This window comes from Hevea brasiliensis, chromosome 14 (assembly GCF_030052815.1).
Source record: "Hevea brasiliensis isolate MT/VB/25A 57/8 chromosome 14, ASM3005281v1, whole genome shotgun sequence".
NCBI lineage: Eukaryota > Viridiplantae > Streptophyta > Magnoliopsida > Malpighiales > Euphorbiaceae > Hevea > Hevea brasiliensis.
In genome coordinates, this window is record NC_079506.1 from 19578788 (window position 1) to 19600747 (window position 21960).

Here is a 21960-nt window from a genome sequence, read left to right on the forward strand (position 1 = left end):
GTCTTGTGCTCGATAGCTGGCCTCGTGCCTGATAGACGTATACTGAATAGATATATGACTGTCTAACCAGTATACACCCGTACATCCAGCTTTTATAATCTGTTATAGGTTTTTTGGGCACTGATAAAAATTAATTAAGACTTAAAATATAATAATTAATCATAAAAGATCCCGATAATATTAATTATTTCCAAAGGGCAATAAAAATATAAAAGACCTACAAATTATGATTTGTAGATATTAATTCAATTGTTTGGTTATTATTATTATAAATTATGCACCACTAAGCGTTATGCTTAGCGCGTTGGTTTTCCATCGCGTAGATACTAAAGATCAGCAGCCGCCACAGTAGTGTTCGGATAGAGTTCTGATCAGATTTGCCACCGACCAGAGTCACCTCATCAGTCTTTTGTATTTTGGTGGGGCTCATGTATCGACTAGTATTTTGGTTCATTATGTCTAGTCATGATGTTTTTCATTTTGGACTTGTAATTAAACTTGAGATTGAAATGAAAATTTGTAATTTATTATCTATAAATTTCCATATGAATGCAATAGATGATACTTCATTTTGAGATCTCATAAATAGTTGTGAATGATATGATAAAAGAGAATATGATATGGAAATGTGTGAAATGAATATGGACATGTTAACAGGTGATTAGTGAAAACCCGCCGAATGCTAATAAAATAGGGAAGACTCTGTCTGGGTCTCCATAGAAATAAGATATAAAAAAAAAAAATTCTACACATAAATTACCTGATTTAAATGACATTAAAATTTACAATAGACATGATAAGACAAGATAGGGTGCTCCGGCACCGAATGTGGCACTTCTTGCTCGGCTATACAATAGACGGGTAAGGGGCGTCACAGGTGAGCAGATTTCAGTTCAAACTGAAAAATTAAATCGAACCGAATCAATTCGGTTCAATTGGTTTGATTTTAAAATTTAATCGGTTTCTGGTCGATTTTATATTATAAAAATTTCGGTTTGATTCGATTTTGAAGAGAAAAATCAGTAAAATCAAACCGAATTGAATAGTAATTTTATAAATTCAAATCGAACTGAATCGATTTTTAAATTGATTTATTTTTATGGGGAATTTATGAAATATATTTAATTATATATATATAAATTATTTAATTTCATTGATTAATGGTTATTAGGTTCAAATCAAAGTCAAAATTAGATCAAATAACTTGAAAATCAAGGTTAAATTAAAAAATAATCAAAAATCAAAATTGATCGGTTTGAAAAATGTGTTGTTGCTTTAAGGCAATTTAAAAAATAAACGAGGAAATAGGATCCTTTGTTGTGAAGAAATCTCTGGCCATGAGTTGCAATTATGCTTGTAAGAGGATTAGGATACCAAGCAATTTCATATTTTGTGTTTTACTTAATTAAGCATCCATTTGTTTTTGTGAAAAATAATTTTTTAAACAAATATTTGACTCATTTTTTAGTATTTGTGTTTAGGAAACTCATAAAATGAGTAAATGGAAAATATTTTCTGATCAAAATAAAAATTAAATCATTTTTAAGAAAAATAAAAAAGAAAGTCACTTTCTAGACTTTCATAATTTTATTAAAATATTAAAATACTTATACATATATGGCATTCATATTTATAATTAGTTTACTACAATTAAACAATAAAAAATATTTTTATAAAAAACATTTTTCACAAAATAATTTTTATAAAAAATATTTTTCATATACAAATTATTTTTAAAAAAGGGTTTAAAAAAAAAATTTACCTCATGGGAGTAATTAAGCTCAAACGAAAGTGGACTATGTTATTTGAGAATGCCGCTATTGTTGAATCAATGGAATAAAAATTTTTTCTTATTTAGACGTGGATTCCTATAAAACCAAATATTACATAAGTTATAATATTTTTATGTGGTGTTTAAATACCAAAGTTTGAAATAAGGAATTTAAATTTAATTTTAATATAAAATATTGATAAATTATTGATTTCAAATAACATTATTTTACTTATTTTGAGTTCTTTTAAAATATATTTTAAATAATATAATTTTACAAAACATTTTAAATCTACACTTAAAATAATTAAATTATTTTTTAACATTATTTAAAATAACATTTCTTGAAAAAGTAAGGTTTTTTTTTTTCCAAATTGAAAAAGTAAGTTTAATCACAACCTCAAACATTCTCTGTATAAAAGAATTGTAATCAGACAAACAAATAATTTGGTAATCTCTATTATTGAAGGGCAAAGCACAAATATTAGTTCAATAATAAAGAAATAGAAAGAAGGGGACGGCGACGCAGGACACAGGAAAGGCAAATTAAAGATAGACGAAGAGTGGAAGCAAGGGATTCTTCACTGTATCAACATCAAATGATCTGTCTGTCGTTAATATTCAGTTTTGAGATTAGGTTCTTTCTTTTCTGTCAATTATTCTGAGATTGGTGTACATTTATTTCACAATGGGGTCATACGCTTTTTTAACATTCCTACAATTTAGTTCAGATGTGAGGAAAGGCCATACATATTTTTGACACGCTTAAATTGAGTAAATTCAATTTTACGTAAAAATAAATTCAATACCTTATAAGAAAATAATTCTTTAAATTTTTTCTCCTTAAATATATATATATATATATATTTTTTTTTTTTTTAATTTTTTTTACCTTTAAAATAGTTTTATATCAGGTTTGAAATACACAGTAATATATATTCAAAATGACAAGAAATACACAGTATAAAATATATATATTTGAAATGGATGGTGAGTTCATGCAGAACGTATCAACATGCGTGTGAGTGAGTTACAACGTAGCAAAACTGGAATGGATCTGGAAGATGAGAAAATATCAACGAGGTTGGGATAAATGATATAAAATTTGAAGGAATTTGATTGGATGGTGGCGGGCGCTGTAGCTGTCCAAATCGTGGAGGTCACATTTGGTGGTGGTGAGCATTACGGCCTATGGATAAATGATTTCGACGTTTGTGATTTTTTTTTTTTGGTTTCTGGTAAGCGTTAAGTGTTTGTACATGGCAATTTGGCAACTTTCATTTCCGATATGTTCATGGGAAAGAGAATCACAAATTCTTAATTCAAATCTCTGTTTAGATGTGTGAAAAATAAATTGAGAGAAAATAAAAGAGATTAGCACATTTTTCAAATTGATTTAAGCACTTGTCTGATATATAAATTAGTTTTTCGTCTCTTTAAAATGCATCAGTGAATTTATATTTTAATTTATTATCTTCTTAATTTTTTAGAAAAAATTTAAAGCTAAATTTTTTAAAATATAGGGCTGGTAAATTTGATTTAAATATAACGGATAATTAATAATTGTTGTAAATAATTATTAAATAATATAAATATATTATAAATATTTAACAAAATTATATTAAATTATTATTATTAATAAGTAAAATAATTAATAAGAGCAAATAATATATTAAAATATAATTATTTTTAAGCATATATAAAAATGAATATTATAATTATATATTCAAAATTTTTTTTAATTTATTTATTATTATTTTAATTTTATATGATTTATTAATATAAAAGTTATTTTAAAAATAAAAAATTCATAATTAATAAATTGAGAGAAAATAAAAGGGATTTGCACTTTTTTCAAATTGATTTAAGCACTTGTCTGATATATAAATTCGTTTTTGGACTCTTTAAAATGCATAAGTGAATTTATATTTTAATTTATTATCTTCTTAATTTTTTAGAAAAAATTTAAGTAATTTTAATTAATTTTGTAAGCCATAAAAACTAAGATTTCATAAATAGCCCATAGCTTTTAGCCTTTGTTCCCACTCTGGCTAAAAACTTATATCAATAGTTATTTCTACAGGAATTATAACACACTTTCCAATAATATCACAAATCTAACATCATTAATTAAGTATTATCTCCAATAAAAATATCATAAATTGATGGATGATGATGACAATCTCTTATATATATAATATACTAATTATAATAAAACTCTAACTATTTTATCTATACGTTTTTTTTAGAATTGAAAAAATGCTCACATAATTATTAAATTATCAATGTCAATAGCTTTCAAAAGTTAATATTTAACATAAAAATAATAAATCAACTTTAATTAAAAGTAAAATATACTCTTAACTTACTAGTTTAAGCTTTTTTTATTTATTTATTTTTTTAATTTTAAGAGTGTACCTGTTTTGACTAAAACATATTAATTTCCAATAATCAATTAAATTTAACTTATCATTACCATAATACCAAATTTATTTAAGTAATAATATTTTTTATCTTTTAATTTTCAAATATAAAATATAAATTTTACAAAATATTATTTTTTCCGTACGTATATATGTTTGTACATACAAAAAAAAAATTATTTATTTTTCCAAAAGTTCATTTAATTAAGCTCTTTAATTTTAAATGAGAATTTCTCCCAATATTTAAAATCATTCAATTAAAATTTTTATATTTAAATTTAGACAATAATCACATAATTGGCAAATGATATCAATTAATTTTCTTGACTTTTAAACACTATTCAATTACATGTGCGATTTGAACTTTATAAAAATAGATGGTGAAAAAATATTCGATTAATTTATTAATCAAAAGAATTATATCATAAATAGAGTATATATTATAATTGAATTTTAAACGTAATTATACGACTTCTTATTAACTTTAGTAAAAGATCAACTTTCTTTTTTTTTTTAACAATCGAAAGCATTTTTTAAATGTATATAATAATAATTTCTCTATTTCATTAATTCCCATGAATTTAATAAAATATTTCAAATGATCATTAACCTAATTATTATATTAATTTAAATTAACTATTTTATTAGCGACGAAGATCTATTACTAATTAATCCATATTAATTCGTCACTAATTTTCTTTAAGCAACCATTTATCCGTCACTAAATTTAAAAATAATTTTTATTTTTAGTATTACTATATCACAAATTAAAATTTTGATATTCTTTTAATAGTAACTTATGCCAAAAATCCTATTATAATCCTATATTTTTAATTCTATAAGTATTATAAATTCATTTATTAACAATTATTTAATTTATTAACATAACTATAAAATTATTATTGAAAAAAAATAAATAAAATTTCGCAGTAAAATACAAACTACAAAATAGGTAAAAAAATAAATCTATCAACAGATGCAACATAAAAAAACAACTCATCGTAATAGAAAAATTTGGGAAAAGACGCACAAAGCACCTGTTAGTTTCTCAATTCAAGAGGATCTAATGCTCCTATTACGCCTACCAAGAGAGAATGATTGTGTGTATAGACAAATTTTTTTAGGCAATAGGGGAATTGCCCTAATTATATGACTAATATTCATATCTTTTAAGGCTATAGCGAGGTCACATAGTGTTTCAAAGCAGAGACCTGAACATGGACCAATGAAGAGGCTGAGTGGTATAGCATATATAATTGCAATTTCTTTAAGTAAATCAGTCCATATATATAGGATTACTCAAAACACTTGGAACTAAGCATATATAATAAAGAATTTTAATGGGATTATGTTATCAATTATAACCGAATTAACTGAAAAAAAAAAAAATATATATATATATATATATATATATATATATTTTATATTATTAATTAATTAATTAATTAAAAATAAAATATATTTATAATCTTTTTTATTTATAAAAAATAATAAATATGATTATTAAAGAATATTTACAAGTTGATTACTATTATTATTATTATTATAATTCATAAAAATAATAACTATAACTAATATATTGCTAATAAAATTATAATTAATATATTAATAAATTAATAAAAATTTGATTATTTCAATTAATTTAATTATCAAATTAAAGATAATTAAATTAAATTAATTTTATTTTTACTAAAACAATTAAATTTCATCGATTGTAATCAATTACTCAGTGTTCATCCTTAATGTATTTTCCTCTTTTACATGATAGAGACAATATGAGATAAAATAAATAAATAAATAAATAATCAATGAAAACAAATATACTTCCTGTGCAAATTTTTAGAAGTCAATGCCGCACTAGCACTCACTGCCCATGTTGGGACCCCCGAGGATGAGGACTCATCAGCACTATTTTTTTTTTAAGTGCCTCACTAGCACTCACTGCCCATGCTGGGACTCTGAGGATGAGGACTCATCAACACTTTTTTTTTTTAAAGTAAAAATAAAGTATATTAAATAAAGTGTAGAGAAATTTTTTTAAGTAATGTAAAATAATAAAAAATAAATTATTAAAATTTTTTGAATTCTTTAATTTAATAAATTAAAAAAGTAAAATTTTTAAAAATTTTATATTCTTAAAAAAAAATCATATCTTAAATAACTTATTATTTAAAAATTTTATACATATTTCAATATAGTGTAAATAATTTATCCTTATCAAATCAGTAGCTGTTTCTACGTCGGCTCATACGTCACTTGCTTATCTCTACTAACAGTCGTAAGCATTATAGTAAGCTTCACTACAATTATTGTACACTTTTAAGTGTAACTGTCAGCAGGAATGAATGGCAACGGATTATTTATAGGTATTTAATCTGGCTGAGTTTTAATAAAATTAATTTTAATAATATATTGTGGATTTTAAGATGAATTTGAGTTTAAAATTTAATATTTATAATAATTTTAAATTAAATTTAAATTTTACATATAAAGTATTTGTTATCTGAATTTATTTATAAATATTTAATTAAATATAAATTATATATTTTTTATGATAATATTTATAGATTTTATTTTATATAAAATAAAATTAAAATATTTTATGAAATTATTAATTTTTTAAAATATAAGTTATTAATAAAAATAAATTTTATGAAGATTTTAATTAAAATATATAAAATTAAATAGATTTGAGTATTTTTCTGATGATAATAATAATAGGATTTGTGATAAGTTCTGGTAGTTAAAAATAAATTTTAATAAAGTTTTGGGATAGATTCAGGTTTTAGAAACATTTATCGGATTTGGATTTGAATAGAGTGATTTTCATAGATACTCTATCTATTGTCATCTCTATCAGCAGGCCTTTGTTTGGAAGTAAAATATATTTAAAAATAAAAGAATAAAATGAAGTTTTTATTATTTATAAAATAATTTTCTTTTTTTCTAATATTCAAATAAAAGGAGGAAAATAATTTTTTTTCTAAACTTTTATTTTCTCAGTATATTTTTTTTCTTTATTTTGTTTCCCTCTAAAATAGTTTCATATCAGGTTTGAAATATACAGTAATATATATTGAAATTGATAAGAAATATAATCTCTTCAATTCTAATTTAATTAAAGTAAATAAAACAATCTTTAAATAATATTTTAAAATATATAAAATTATAATAATATTTATAAAATATATAAAATTTATATATTTGTATTTATAAAATAAATATGAGGTGATGGGACATTGCACTAGCCCCGAGGGGTGGATTTGTTGTGACTAATATCTGGCCTATCCGTTTTTAGTTGGGAGTTAAATTCATAATAAATTAGTTGTAAGCAAAATTGTCCAAATATCTAAATTCGTATTGAGCCTTATAAATGTAATGCATTAAATTAACCCATCAAACCAAACACAACAGAAATTTGTCTCCACTCTCCAGGATCCTTATAAATGAAGTGTCTGGCAAGTGCGTGTTGCAAGTGCAGAGAAAAACCTAAAATCTCACTGCAAAGGCTTTTTCTTGCTCACTATTTTTCACTGCTCAACTTTGCTAGCGACCTCTAGCTAGCTACATATATGGAGGATTCCCAAGCTTTGCACGAAACCCAATTAGTATCTGAGACCAATGACCAGCCCAAACAAAAAGACATCATCACTTTCATGGATGCTGAATGGTATAATGCTGCAGCTCAAGGCCAAATTGACAAATTCAAGGATTACACAGAGCCTCTAGATCTTTTGCGCACCCCAAACAAAAATACAGTCCTACATGTTTACATCACAGCAGTAAAAAAGGAAACGGAAGAATCCATTGAATTTGTAAAACTAGTTATCAGCAAATGTCTATCGCTGCTATCTGAGCCCAACATCAAAGGCGAAACTCCGCTGCACATTGCAGCAAGGTTCGGGCACAAAAATATAGTTGAATTTCTTATTCATAGCATCAAGAAGGCTCAATACGAAGACCTTGAGAGAGGCGCAGAGGCGTCAACGAGTGCTAAGATGCTGAAGAAGACAAGCACAGATGAAGACACAGCCTTACATGAGGCAGTGAGAAATAATCATCCTCAAGTGGTGGAAATATTGATTAGAGAAAATCCTGAATTTGCGAACATAGCTAATGCCGCCCGAGAAAGCCCGCTGTACCTTGCAGCGGTGAGAGAGAACAATATCATTGCCTCTAAGATATTGGAGATATGTCCCTCACCAGCATACAGCGGTCCCAATGGTAAAACAGCTTTGCACGAAGCCGTTACAAGTAAAGATGAAGGTACGCTTCATTTCCGCTCAGTTGTGAAATACACAAAAACCATTTTTCTTCCCTATTTGCAATTTTATCCCTTAATTTTATAATTATTTACAATTTTATCCCTTACTTTTATAGTTATTTACAATTTCATCCCTTAGTTCCATCTCTCTCTCCCTCTCTCACACATTTATGTCTCTGCCTCTCTCCTTCATTTTTGTATCTCTCTTCCTCTCTCTGTATCTCTCTCTCTCTCATTTCTTCTCTCTCCCGTTTATATATCTCTCTCCGTCTCTCTTCCATTTTTGTCTCTCCCTTGTTTCTCTCTTTGCCCTCCTCTCTCCCTTATTCATCTCTCCCTCCTCTTAGCTCCTTTCTCTCTCTCCATGTTTCTCTCTCTATCTCCTTTGCTGTTTGTCTATCTCCTTCATGCAGGTATAAAAATGGAGAGGAAGAATAGAACCATAAATGTAAGAGAGAGAGGAGAGGGAGAGATGGAAAATGGAGAGAGATAGAGAGAGGGAAAGAGACAGAAATGGGGCAGGTAGAGAGATGGTGAGGGAGATGAAGAGATGAAACTGATGAATGAAATTGTAAATAATTGTAAATCTAAGGAATGAAACTATAAATAATTGTAATATCCGAAGATAAAGTAGTAATTTATCTTAAATATTAATGTCTAAAATGGATGGAAGGATCTTAAGTGTGTTATAAAAGCAAAACTAGGGAACTAAATAGTTTAATTTCTAAAATATAAGGACTCAAGCGTTATTAATCATAAAACATTAGGGTTAAATAATAAATTTACCTTTAAGAAAACTAAACAACCCTAAGGATTTGCTTGAATATAGCTGATTACTGTTAATTGATAGATAGATAACTGTTAACTGATAGATATTATTATTAGTTGATAGTTGATAGCTGGTAGCTAGTAGCTAATGAAAGCTAATTTATGTTAAGTGTTTGGTAAAAATATATTTAACTGTTGTTGTTGATATGTAAAATGATTAATAAGGGCATGTATCATATAATTTATTTTATTATTGAAATAAATATAAAACTATAAATTTATTATATTATATTATTTATTTTATTATTAAAATAAATATATAATTATTAATTTAATATATTATATCATTTATTATATTATTAAAATTAAAATATAGTATTGATTTATTATATCATATTATTTATTTTATTTTTGAAATAAGAAAATAATTAAATTCTTTTAAAAAATAATTAAATAATTTTTAAAATGTAGTTATAAAATAATAAAGTAATTTTATTGTTGATGAAGAAAGAAAATCTTATAATTTTAAGTTTTTAGAAAAAAAATTGTATTTTTTTATAATAAATAAGTATTTTATATTTTATGTTATTAATGAAAAATATTTTAACAAAATTACAATTCGCTAATTAAGATGTTAAGATTGTAAATGAAAAAAAAAATAATGGTAAATAACATTAATAATATTAATTTTCGAGTTACATGAAAAATGATAATATAATCTAAATAAAAAATAAAATCAAATCAGGTAACAGTTGATGAGAAACAACTTTATTTCTAGAGTTGATACAAACTGGAATTGAAGGGTATCATATCAATTATTTGTTAGCTCTATTTTTTTAAGTTTGTCAAATACTTTAATTTACTTATTTGGATATTTATTAGCTATTAACTATACCCAAAAACCCAAAAGATAAATCAAACGCCCCTAAGCCTGTAGTGAATAAAAGCTGCTAATGTCTCTTCTTTCTTTGTCTGCCAATTTTTGTTTCACCGAAATCACTTGCACAAAGAGTTTTGGTTTTTTAGAAGTACGTAGTTGTAAATAAATCAAGCTATTTGAATTCAACTTCAAAAATTTTTTTTAAAATTTAGTGGTTCAAGTAACTTGCGGATTGAGTGTAAGGATCATAATAATCGATTTGAGTGTTTCGCAGTCCGATATATTAGCCATTATTAAGTAATTATACCGCTTCGAAATTTGTTTTTGTATTCCTTGAAAAGTTGATATTTATTTCAAGTTTATTGCAGATTTGATAGGAAAAATACTTGAAAAAAACAGTAGTCTAACAAAAGAACAAGACAAAGAAGGATGGACTCCGCTGCATTATGCTTCCTATTTCAATCTTCTTCAAATTGTGCAAGTGTTATTACTAAAAGATGGTAAATCTGCTGCCTATATTGGCGATAAAAGCGGAAAAACACCTCTTCATGTTGCGATTTTCCACGGCAAAAGCCATTTAAAGGTGGTGGAAAAAATTATGTCAGACTGCCCAGATTGCTGCGACCTGGTTGACAATAGAGGCCGAAATGTTCTCCATTTTGCTGTGGAAAGCAGGAGTTTTGAAGGAGTGAAAACTATTACTGAAAAACCTTTCCTGGCTAACCTAATAAATCAGAAAGATAAAGATGGGAACACTCCGGCCCATCTGCTTGCTACTTATGGCTTTTCAGAGTGTTGTCTTACAGAGCACCACCTAGTTGATAAAAAGGCCATCAACAATGAAAATTTAACTGCTCTGGACGTAGTGGTAAAAACGAAGGATGAAAGCAATATGCCATTTCTGGTACGCCGACTTAATTTTATGCCTTTACCTCATCCCACAAATTGAAGGCATTATTATTATTATTATTATTATTATTATTATTATTATTATTATTATTATTTTCAATTTAGCTTTGATTGAAATTTTAACTTGAAATCTCACAGAAAACACCGTGCCAAAATGAAAAATTATTCATTTCTATTGGTACGCATTGATTTGTTTTGGAACAACACAGTTAATGAATTCATGTTGCAGGGATGGACAAAGAGAAAACTAGAGAAGGTTGGATATAAACCAGGTCGGCCTTCAATTATCCAGCTCACAGAACGTGATAACATGTCAAGACTCGACAATGAGTTAATCACTGAACTCGAGAAGGCGAGTCAATCCCATCAGATAGTAGCCACCCTCATAGCAACGATAACTTTTGCGGCAGGTTTCACCTTACCTGGCGGTTACAGTGATCACGATGGCCCCGACAAAGGAACAGCAATTTTAACTAGAAGATCAGCCTTCAAAACTTTCCTTGTAACTGATACCCTTGCGTTTGCCCTCTCCATTTCTGTTGTGCTTATCCACTTCTTATTGACATTGCAATCATCCAAGAGAAAGTACTTTAATCTATTCGTTGCGGCTGCTTACTTCACTTTAATTGCTATGGCATTAATGGTGGTGGCATTCATGACAGGTGTGTATGCAGTGATGCCAAGTTCCTCATCAGGTCTTGGGGCTACCATTTGTGTCATCGGAAGTTGTTTGGGCTTATTGTATTTCTGCGTGCTCAAGGTTACTTTCTATGATTAACTGACTAATACTTGGACTGTTGTACAATTAAAGAGCAGTGTATAATTAGAAAAATATGTAAAATTAAGACGGAAATTATTGTATTTAAAATTTATGAATGTATAATTTGTTGTTTATTTATTAATGATTTTTCTTGCGTAGACTAGTCTACTATGGATCCAATATATAAGAAGTATAGTGAGATTAATTTATTAAATATATAGATCTCACGTGATTGCATCTTGAGTATATGACAAACCCAATCTAGGTAAGAATTTCCCATTTATTTATTGAGAGTTGGTCTAGTCTAACTCCATCCATTTAGATTTCAACCAGCATATAGAAGAAGTTATTGCAGAAGAATTTAGAAGTTAAATTGTTTTGGGAAAATTATTATTTAGTCCCTTAATTTTAATGAAATTAATTACTTAATTTCCTTATTTTGAAAAATATATGATTTAGTTCTTGTATTTTTCTTTTATATACTTTTTAGTCCCTCCAACAAGTTTAAATCAAGTTTTTTTGTTAGTTAATATATTCAATAAAAAGAGAAATTATTATTACGGGGACCAAAGATTTCAAAGCATAGAAAATAGAGAGAATATATAGTTATATATTTCAAATTGCATGGACTAAATCAAATTCAAACTAACACCTAAAATGACCAAAGGAATTAATTAAGAGTAATTAAGTGGATAAAAACATACAGAAACTAATACTAATATATTTTTTAAAATATGAGAACCAAGTAGTTAGTTTCATTAAAATATATAGACTAAATAATAATTCTCCCAAATATTTTTTATAGTTAATAATTTTATATAATAATAATAATGATAATAATAATAATAATAATAATAATAATAATATATTGAAAAATTATAAAATAACATCAAAAGGTTTAACTTTAATTTACTCATAAAAATAACTGACTTTTATATAAAATTAAATTTAAATTATAAATAACTATATTTATTTTACAAAAACTATTTAGTTCCTCTATTCTACGATACTAATTACTTAGTCCCTTATTTTGAAAAATACATTAATTAGTCATTATATTTTTATTTTGTCTACTCTTTAGTCCCTCTATCCATTTTAAATCAAATTTTCTGTTAGTCAATATATTTAAAAGAGAGAGAATTTACCATTATGTGAATTAAATAGTTTAAGACTTAGAAAACAAATGGAATATAGGGGTGTGTTTTTCAAATTACAATGATTAAATAAAATTTAAACTAATGCTTAAAATGATTAGAGAGATTAAAGAGTAAACGATACAAAATTATAGGAATTAATTAATATATTTTTCAAAATAAATTAGTTAGTTTCGTTTAAATATATGAAATAAAATCATATAATAATTTATAATAGTAATATGTTATTTTATTAAATAAGTATAAACAGAAATAATATATTTACAACATTAGAAAATATAATAATCAATATAAATAAATTTGTAAACAAGTCAACTCACAAGTTTATTTACCGAACTCACTCACGAACATATATTAAAAGAGTTTGTTAACGAGCCTTCAAATGAGTTAGCTCACAAGCCATGAATCAATTCGAGAGCCAATAAATGAGTCAACTTGTAAATCTTAACAAGTCAACTCGACTTATTTATTAAATAGTTCTAAAAATAATGTTTAATTTTGATTGATTTAGAAAATGAACCGAATTAAACTAAACTTTTATCAAATCAAATTTCAAACAATCAGCCAGCAGCTTGACTTGTTTACAAAACTACACAGCCATTCAAGTAATGCGGATTCGAAATATTGCTCTCGCGTAATAATATTTATTTTTGTATGTTTTACCTTTTTTTTTTCCCTCTAAAAGTTGGATATCTTTTCCAATTTGTTGCAGATTTGACAAGCACATAACTCATCACTTGACCAAAACATATCAGTTACAAAAGTTAATTACACTAACTTGAATGAGCAAAGCATATCTTTGCAGACACATAACAATATATTAATTAAATAATTCATATGAGAAATAGGGTTGAGCAGATTTTGGTTCAAACCGAAAAACTGAATCGAACTGAGTCAATCGGTTCAATTAGTTTGATTTTAAAATTTAATCAGTTTGGTTTAATTTTATATTAAAAATTTTGGTTCGATTCGATTTTGAAGAGAAAAAATCAATTAAATCGAACCGAATCGAATCGTAATTTTATATATTCAAATCAAACTGAATCGATTTTTAAATTGATTTATTTTTATGAGAAATTTATGAATTATATTTAATTATATATATATATATATATAAATTATTTAATTTCATTGATTAATGGTTATTAGGTTCAAACCAAAGTCAAAATTAAATCAAATAACTTGAAAATCAAGGCTAAATTAAAAAATAATAAAAAATCAAAATCGATCTGTTTGAACTGAACCAAATCGAAATAGAGCGGTTCAGTTCGATTTGATTTTTCATCCATTTCGATTTGGTTTGGTTTCTAAAATATGTAATTCAGTTTTCATAATTTAATTCGATTAGATTCGATTCGGTTAGGTTTGAACCGAATACTCACCCCTAAATTGAGAAATGCTTATCATCATACAAAGCCTTGGAGGGGGAAAAATGTATTGTTGCTTTAAGGCAATTTAAAAAATAAACGAGGAAATAGGATCCTTTGTTGTGAAGAAATCTCTGGCCATGAGTTGCAATTATGCTTGTAAGAGGATTAGGATACCAAGCAATTTCATATTTTGTGTTTTACTTAAGCATCCATTTGTTTTTGTGAAAAATAATTTTTTAAACAAATATTTTACTCATTTTTTAGTGTTTGTGTTTGGGAAACTCATAAAATGAGTAAATGGAAAATATTTTCTGATCAAAAGAAAAATTAAATCATTTTTAAGAAAAATAAAAAAGGAAGTCATTTTCTAGAGTTTCACAATTTTATTAAAATATTAAAATATTTATACATATATGACATTCACACTTATAATTAGTTTACTGCAACCAAACAATAAAATATATTTTTATGAAAAATATTTTTCAAAAAATAATTTTTATAAAAAATATTTTTTATATACAAATTATTTAAAAAAAAGTTAAAAAAAAAATTCGCCTCACGAGAGTAATTAAGCTCAAACGAAAGTGGACTATGTTATTTGAGAATGACTCTATTGTTGAATCAATGGAATGAAAAATTTTTCTTATTTAGATGTAGTTTCAAATATTTCATAAGTTATAATATTTTTATGTGGTTATTAAATACCAAAGTTTGAAATAAGGAATTTAAATTTAATTTTAATATAAAATATTGATAAATTGTTGATTTCAAATAACATTATTTTACTTATTTTGAGTTCTTTTAAAATATATTTTAAATAATACAATTTTACAAAACATTTTAAATCTACACTTAAATAAGATGTTTTTCATATCTATGAGTCCAATATAAATCTATTATTAATTAATTAGAAACATATAATTTTATTAAATTTAAATTTGACATTTTATATTTTTCAACCAAACACAAAGTTATATCCTCTTTATTTATAGTGTCATTACTTTATTTTTTTTTTTTTAAGAAAACATAAATTACAATAATTTCTTATGCTAAAGTAACGAAAGAGCAAATTGCTTCGAAAGCAACCCAAACTAACATTGGCATTGCAAACTCAATTTAATTCACAATTATATATTCCTTTCCAAAATATTCATCTTCTTAATTAAAATGTATTTAGTAAAAGGTTAAAAAATTAAGAATGTATTTTGTATAAGGTTAAAAAATCAATAGTTAAATGTTACTCTTATAAATTTTAACCCTTAAGAAGGGTCTCTAAGGTTAACATTTAACCTTCTAAGAAGACATAAATATTAATGAGGTGAAAAGTTAACCTATTCTTTTTTAAGTATCCAAATAATATTAATAAGGGTTAAAAATTATAAGGGTAACAGTTATTCTTTATTAATCTCGTACCAAACACTCCCTAAGGATTAAAATTATCCTTGTAAGTTTTAACATTTAAAGAGGGTAATTATTAACTTAATATCTTAAGAAGGTATAAAAATTAATGAAATGAAAAATTAATCTAATCTCTTTAAATATTCAAATAACATTAATAAAAAGTTAAAAATTATAAGAGTAATAGTTACTCATTATTAAACCCTAATGTACCTACCAAATCCTCCTAAACTTAAGCTTCTTTTTTTTTTTTTAACTAAAAGATGTGCTTCTTCAAACTATGGGGAAATGTTTAACAAATATTTTCCAATGTTATATTACCTATGGCATGTAGATGTGGAGCAAACAATCGGTCTTGGGGCTACAATTGATTAAACTCCTCATTGGTCATGTGAAAGATAGTAAAATATACTACTAATCAATCTTGGTATGAGAAATTGAGATCAATAATAGAAGACATTTCTGTGCCAGTTTTAAGTTCAATGGCTTATAATTGATATAGTGGTTAAAGTAAAAAATAACAAGATTAATGAAGTGAGTATTCTTAATGTGGCGAGTATTCTGCACAACGACTTTTTTTTATCTTATTATTATTATTATTAGCCTTAAATTGAGGGTTAAATCTGATTTGAACTGTCAAACTATTGAATAATTCCAGTATTAAAATTGGATTAACATTAATCTGACAATGGTTGGAACCGAACTGGATCTGGCATCAACATCACAACCCCACCAGACCACCAGGAGACAATAGAGCTTTGGTATAAAGTCCATGAGTCTAATTAATATTTTTAATGAATAAATTTAATGATATTTAGTTAACATGCATTGATTGATAATTGTTTAATTAAATAAATAAACTTAATTAGATGGATGATCAATTTGAATTCAGAAAATTTTATTAGTGGGACGATATATACACACAATACTCTTATATAAATAAAAAATTATGAATTTAAACTCCCTAATAAGGAAAAAAAATGCATTAAATTAACTCAACCAACCAAACACAACCCAAATATGTCTCCACTCTCTAGTCTCCTTATAAATAGAAGTGTCTGGCATGCGTGTGCTACGAGCGAGCGAAAAGAAAAATCTCACGGCAAAAGCTTTTTCCCGCTCACTATTTTCCATTGCTCAACTTTGCTACCTTGCTACATATATGGCGGATTCCCAAGTATTGCCCGAAACCCAATTAGCATCTGAGATCAATGATCAGCCCAAACAAAAACACATCATCACTTTCATGGATGCTAAATGGTACAATGCTGCAGCTGAAGGCCAAATCAACAAATTCAAAGATTACACAGAGCCGCTAGATCTTTTGCGTACCCAAACAAAAGTACAATCCTACATGTTTACATCACATCAATACAAAATGAAACGGAAGAATCCATTGAATTTGTGTGTAACACTCCAAAAATTTTAAATTTATGTACTAACCCCCGTGTTATGGGCTTCGTGTGGTTATCCTCGATTCGCGGAAATTCGACAGTTGACCAGGTCTGCGAAATTCCGGCCAGACAGACCCGTTACTGGAAAAGTCTCCGAATTGGACCGAGATTTTGACTAGCCCCCCATTGTTAGACGTCCTGAGCGCGTTCCCGAAGTCGGAATCGGCAAAGGTAAACCCGAACCTTGCTTTTTCGTAATTTTCTAGTGCTTAAATAGGATTAAAAATCCATAAAATATTCGTGGTAGCTTAGAAAATTATGATTCTTTTTGCAATAGCTTAGTAATATTGCTAAGGACCGTGGGGCAAAGTTTTAGAATTTTTAGAGCTTATTTGGGCAGTTTTTGAAAAAATGATCAATTATAAGGACTAAATTGCAATTTTACATACTGTGATGAATGACTGATTTGATGGGCTCAGGAGGGGCTGTGTGATGTGATTGAACTGTGGATATATGAGTTGCGAATATAGAAGTGTGATTTGAGCCTTTTGCAGGTTGGGTAGGTCCTAGGTATAGGGGAGACTCTGCTGGATTTTCGGCACGACTTAGAATGTAATTGGTCTTTTCTTGAATTGTATTGGGTCATTTGTATTAAATAATTGTAATATAATTGTCAGGTGAGCCGGGACAGCCTTCTTCCTCCGCCCAGCTGCCACAGTGATTGTCGTCAAGTCTGTGAGTAAAATATTAATTTTAATTATAATTTCACTATTATTATATGTTCAAGCATGCCCATGCATCACTTATATGCATATTATTATGTAGTTAAACTCTAGGCACGATTTATGTTGCATTGATAACTGTTAAGGTGCCATGAATGTTGTTGCGGTAATTTGGAGCAGTGTGCGTGCGTTGGCGTGCGTGTGATGTGGTGTGAACTATGGATAGGACGGGTAGTCACGGCTTGAGTTCTTCGCTGGGACCCGATCCTTCGAGGGGTAGTCACGGCTTGAGTTCTTCGCTGGGACCCTCGATTTGGTTATTAAGTGGAAGTCCGAGCTGAGTTCTTCGCTGGCACCAGGTTGGATTTAAGAGAGCTGTATAGGGGATCAGCTCCCATATATTATGATTGATGTTACAGAGTGCGTGAGTGCTCCAAATTACATTTTTGATGCTATGATGTGAATTTATTGCTGATGTTGCATTTCATTCCACAGGTTGCATTAGTTTTAGATAGTTATAGGGATTATGGTTAAAATTGATATTTTACTCTCTGAGTCGAACGCTCACTCCTGTTCAAAAATTTTTACAGGCCACAGGAGGATATTTTATTCTGGGTTAACCTGCTTTTATACTTCGCAGGTTGTTTATCAATATTTGTGTAATTTTATTTACTCCTAGAATTTCCGCATGTGTTAGCAGTATTTATTTGAATTTGGTCTGTAATATTATTATCATGTTGGACCTGTAAACTTAATATTCTATGTCTGTTTGATGGATTGGATGAGGGAGCTGAGCTCCTATTTCTTTTATGATGTTATGAGTATGTGGAGGGTGAGCTGAGCTCCCCAGTTGAGTATTATTGTGTTTACAGGTCGGGAGAGTCAAGAACTCCCCGTTGGAAAGTCCATTTTATGGCTGGACTCTGTCCGTTTGTTTTCTTGAAATTGGGCCCAAATGGGCCTTAGAGTTAGGTAAAGGAACAGTTAGGCTTACTACGAGCCTCGGGGGCTTTAGGCTGGCCCAGGTCCTAGTGCCGGTCCGGCCCATAGGTTGGGTCGTGACATTGTGAAACTAGTTATCAGAAAGTGTCCATCGCTGCTAGTTTAGCCCAATATCAGAGGTGAAACTCCACTGCACATTGCAGCAAGGTTTTGGCGTAAAAATATAGTGGAATGTCTTATCGATAGCATCAAGAATGCTCAAGAAGACATTGAGAGAGGTGCAGAGGCGTCAACAAGTGATCAGATGCTGAAGACGACAAGCCCAGATAAAGACACAGCCTTACATGAGGCTGTGAGAAATAATCATCTTGAAGTGGTGGAAATATTGATTAGAAAAAATCCTGAATTTGCGAACATAGCTAATGCCGCAGGAGAAAGCCCGCTTTACCTTGCAGCGGTGAGAGAGAACAATATCATTGCTTCTAAGATATTGGAGATATGTCTCTCACCGGCATACACTGGTCCCGATGGTAGAACAGCTTTGCACGAAGCTGTGATAAGCGGAGATGCAGGTACAGTTCATTCCCCCGTCAGTCAGAGAAATACCCAAAAATCATTTTCTCTTCCTTCTTTCTTATTTTAATTTAGGTCTATCAAGCTCATTAATTTTACAAATTTCATCAAATTAAAAACTTATTTGCTTATTTCTGAGTTATTATTATTATTTTTGTTTTTACGGCCCCGCCAATTATTATACATCACTAAAAAAATAAATCACACTTTTATTATTACTAAGAACAGTAAAAATACTATATTGCTTCTTTGTACAGGCTAAATTTGTATTGTGTGCTATTTGTTTTCAATGTCTTTTTTGGACCATCTGATTATATTCTAATTAAATTTTAATTCCTTTAAAAATTTGAAATAAAATTATTATGATAAAAAGTTTGCAAATGTTGAAATTTATTACATGACTATTCAAACCATGAATTCATAAATTATTTCGCTAAGGGAACTGCTTTTTTTATTTGTTAGGTGTTTTACTTTATTCATTAAAATTTAAATTTTATTTATTAACTTATTTTTTAATCCACTTAAGTGTTTGTATATGAATTCAAATTAAGTTTTATTAATTTTTTTCTGTTAATTTTATTTGTTTTTCTAATCATTTGATTATTTAATTATTAAATTTAGATTTTATTTATTATTATTAAATTAATTTTAAGATGAATTTATTTTATTAAAAATAATATCTATTTTATAAACTAACATTATATTAATAAAATATTAGACTTTTGTCTTCTTAATTACAAGAAAAATATAATAACAAAAAATCATTGATCTATTTCAGCAATATTTCTTGCATTTTTTTTTTCTTATAAATGCAACTTTAAAATAGTAAGATTTTTTTTCACATTAGTATTCTTTTATTATAATGTTGTAATTATTATTCTTATTATTATCTAAAAATATTTTAAATAATATCTATTTAGTGTTTTTAGTCTATTAATGCGTGCAAATTTAGTTTATACCCTTAAATAATGATGTAATTTATAATAAATTTATTTTTTTAATAATTAAAAATTGTTTAAAAATAATGTAGATATAAATTATTTTTTATATATTAAATATATTATTATAAGAATAGTGTTAGGTTTCTTTAAATGGGTAAATAATAGATATTATATTATTATTAGTATATAGAGAGAATGATAAAAATTTAATTTTAATTGAATTGGCTAAATGATTATAATAATTTTTGATAGATATAGTTCTTTTTATAAAATGTAAGTATAATATTTTATATTATTATAAAATAAAATTAGATATCTTTCCAATAAAAATATTTTTATTTATTAAGTGGAAGAAACATAAGCTTTTAAAGCTTGTAATATTTAATTTTCTGTGTTTCACTTTTCCTTTTTTTTACCCTTAAAAGTTGACATCTTTTTCAATTTTATCACAGATTTGACAAGAAAAATATTGAATAAAAACAGCAGTCTGACCAGAGAACAAGACAAAGAAGGATGGACTCCGCTGCATTATGCTTCCTACTTCAATCTTCTTCCAATTGTGGAAATGTTACTAGAAGATGATAATAAATCTGCTGCCTATATTAGCGAGAATGATGGAAAGACACCACTTCATCTTGCGATTCTCAACGGCGATAGCCATTTAAAGGTGGTGGAAAAAATTATGTCGGACTGCCCAGATTGCTGCGACCTGGCTGACAATAGAGGCCGGAATGTTCTCCATTTTGCTGTGGAAAGCGGCAGTTTGAAAGGAGTGCAAATTATTACTGAAAAACCTTCCCTGGCCAACCTAATTAATCAGAAAGATAAAGAAGGGAACACTCCGGTCCATCTAGTAGCTGCTCTTGGCTTTGAAGATTGTTGTCTTACAGAACACCACCTTGTTGATAAAATGGCCGTCAATAATGAAAATTTAACCGCTCTGGACGTGGTGCTAGAAACGAAGCGTAAAAGCAAATTGCCATTGCCGGTACACCAACTTGATTTTATGCCCATATATCATCCCCCACAAATATTGTCGACATTCATTTTCATTGATTTTTTTTAAAAAAAAAATTTTTAAGCTTGAACTTAAAACTGCATTGGCAACACTGACCCAAAATGAAAAATTGTTCACATTCATGTTGCAGGGATGGACAGCAAGCGACCTAATGAGGGCTGGATATAAACGAGGTCGGCCTTTAATCCCAGTTGAGATCACGTGAGCGCTTGTCAATGATTGACGACAAGTCAATCTCTAGATTCAAAAAAGCGAGTGAATCCCATCAGATAGTAGCGATCCTCATAGCAACAGTAACTTTTGCGGCAGGTTTCACCGTACCTGGCGGTTACAGTAATAACGATGGCCCTGACGAAGGAACAGCAATTTTAACTAGAAGATCAGCCTTCAAAACTTTCCTTGTAACCGATACCCTTGCGTTGGCCCTCTCCATTTCTGTTGTGCTTATCCACTTCTTATTGGCATTGCAAGCAACCAACAAAAAGATCTTTTTTCTATTCACTTGGGCATTTATTTTCACTGTTGCTGCTATGGAATTATTGGTGGTGGCGTTCATGACAGGTGTATATGCGGTGATGCCACATTCTTCATTGATAGAGTTAATCAGATAGCTGTTATTATAAATCTGTTATATTTATCTAATTTAGCAGCTTATGTATATCCTGTATAAGAT

General features: G+C 27.7%; 2 protein-coding genes across 2 annotated transcripts; both read left to right on the forward strand.

Moving 5' to 3' along the window:
- The first annotated feature begins 7684 nt into the window (after positions 1–7684).
- On the forward strand, positions 7685–11859 carry LOC131173149 (ankyrin repeat-containing protein At5g02620-like). Its single transcript, XM_058135030.1, has 3 exons — positions 7685–8460; positions 10475–11010; positions 11245–11859. The coding sequence occupies exons 1-3, from the start codon at positions 7767–7769 to the stop codon at positions 11791–11793; spliced, it is 1779 nt and encodes a 592-aa protein (XP_057991013.1). The 5' UTR covers positions 7685–7766; the 3' UTR covers positions 11794–11859.
- Positions 11860–16760: 4901 nt separating this feature from the next.
- Positions 16761–21492, forward strand: LOC131172858 (uncharacterized). Its single transcript, XM_058134392.1, has 4 exons — positions 16761–17025; positions 18959–19327; positions 20722–21257; positions 21418–21492. The coding sequence occupies exons 1-4, from the start codon at positions 16761–16763 to the stop codon at positions 21490–21492; spliced, it is 1245 nt and encodes a 414-aa protein (XP_057990375.1).
- The last annotated feature ends 468 nt before the right edge of the window (positions 21493–21960 follow it).

Coding starts and splice junctions, on each gene's coding strand:
- LOC131173149 (XM_058135030.1), top strand. CDS start 7,767: ATGGAGGATTCCCAAGCTTTGCACGAAACCCAATTAGTATCTGAGACC. Junction 8,461..10,474: donor CGTTACAAGTAAAGATGAAG/GTACGCTTCATT, acceptor AGTTTATTGCAG/ATTTGATAGGAAAAATACTT. Junction 11,011..11,244: donor AAAGCAATATGCCATTTCTG/GTACGCCGACTT, acceptor TTCATGTTGCAG/GGATGGACAAAGAGAAAACT.
- LOC131172858 (XM_058134392.1), top strand. CDS start 16,761: ATGCGTGTGCTACGAGCGAGCGAAAAGAAAAATCTCACGGCAAAAGCT. Junction 19,328..20,721: donor TGTGATAAGCGGAGATGCAG/GTACAGTTCATT, acceptor ATTTTATCACAG/ATTTGACAAGAAAAATATTG. Junction 21,258..21,417: donor AAAGCAAATTGCCATTGCCG/GTACACCAACTT, acceptor TTCATGTTGCAG/GGATGGACAGCAAGCGACCT.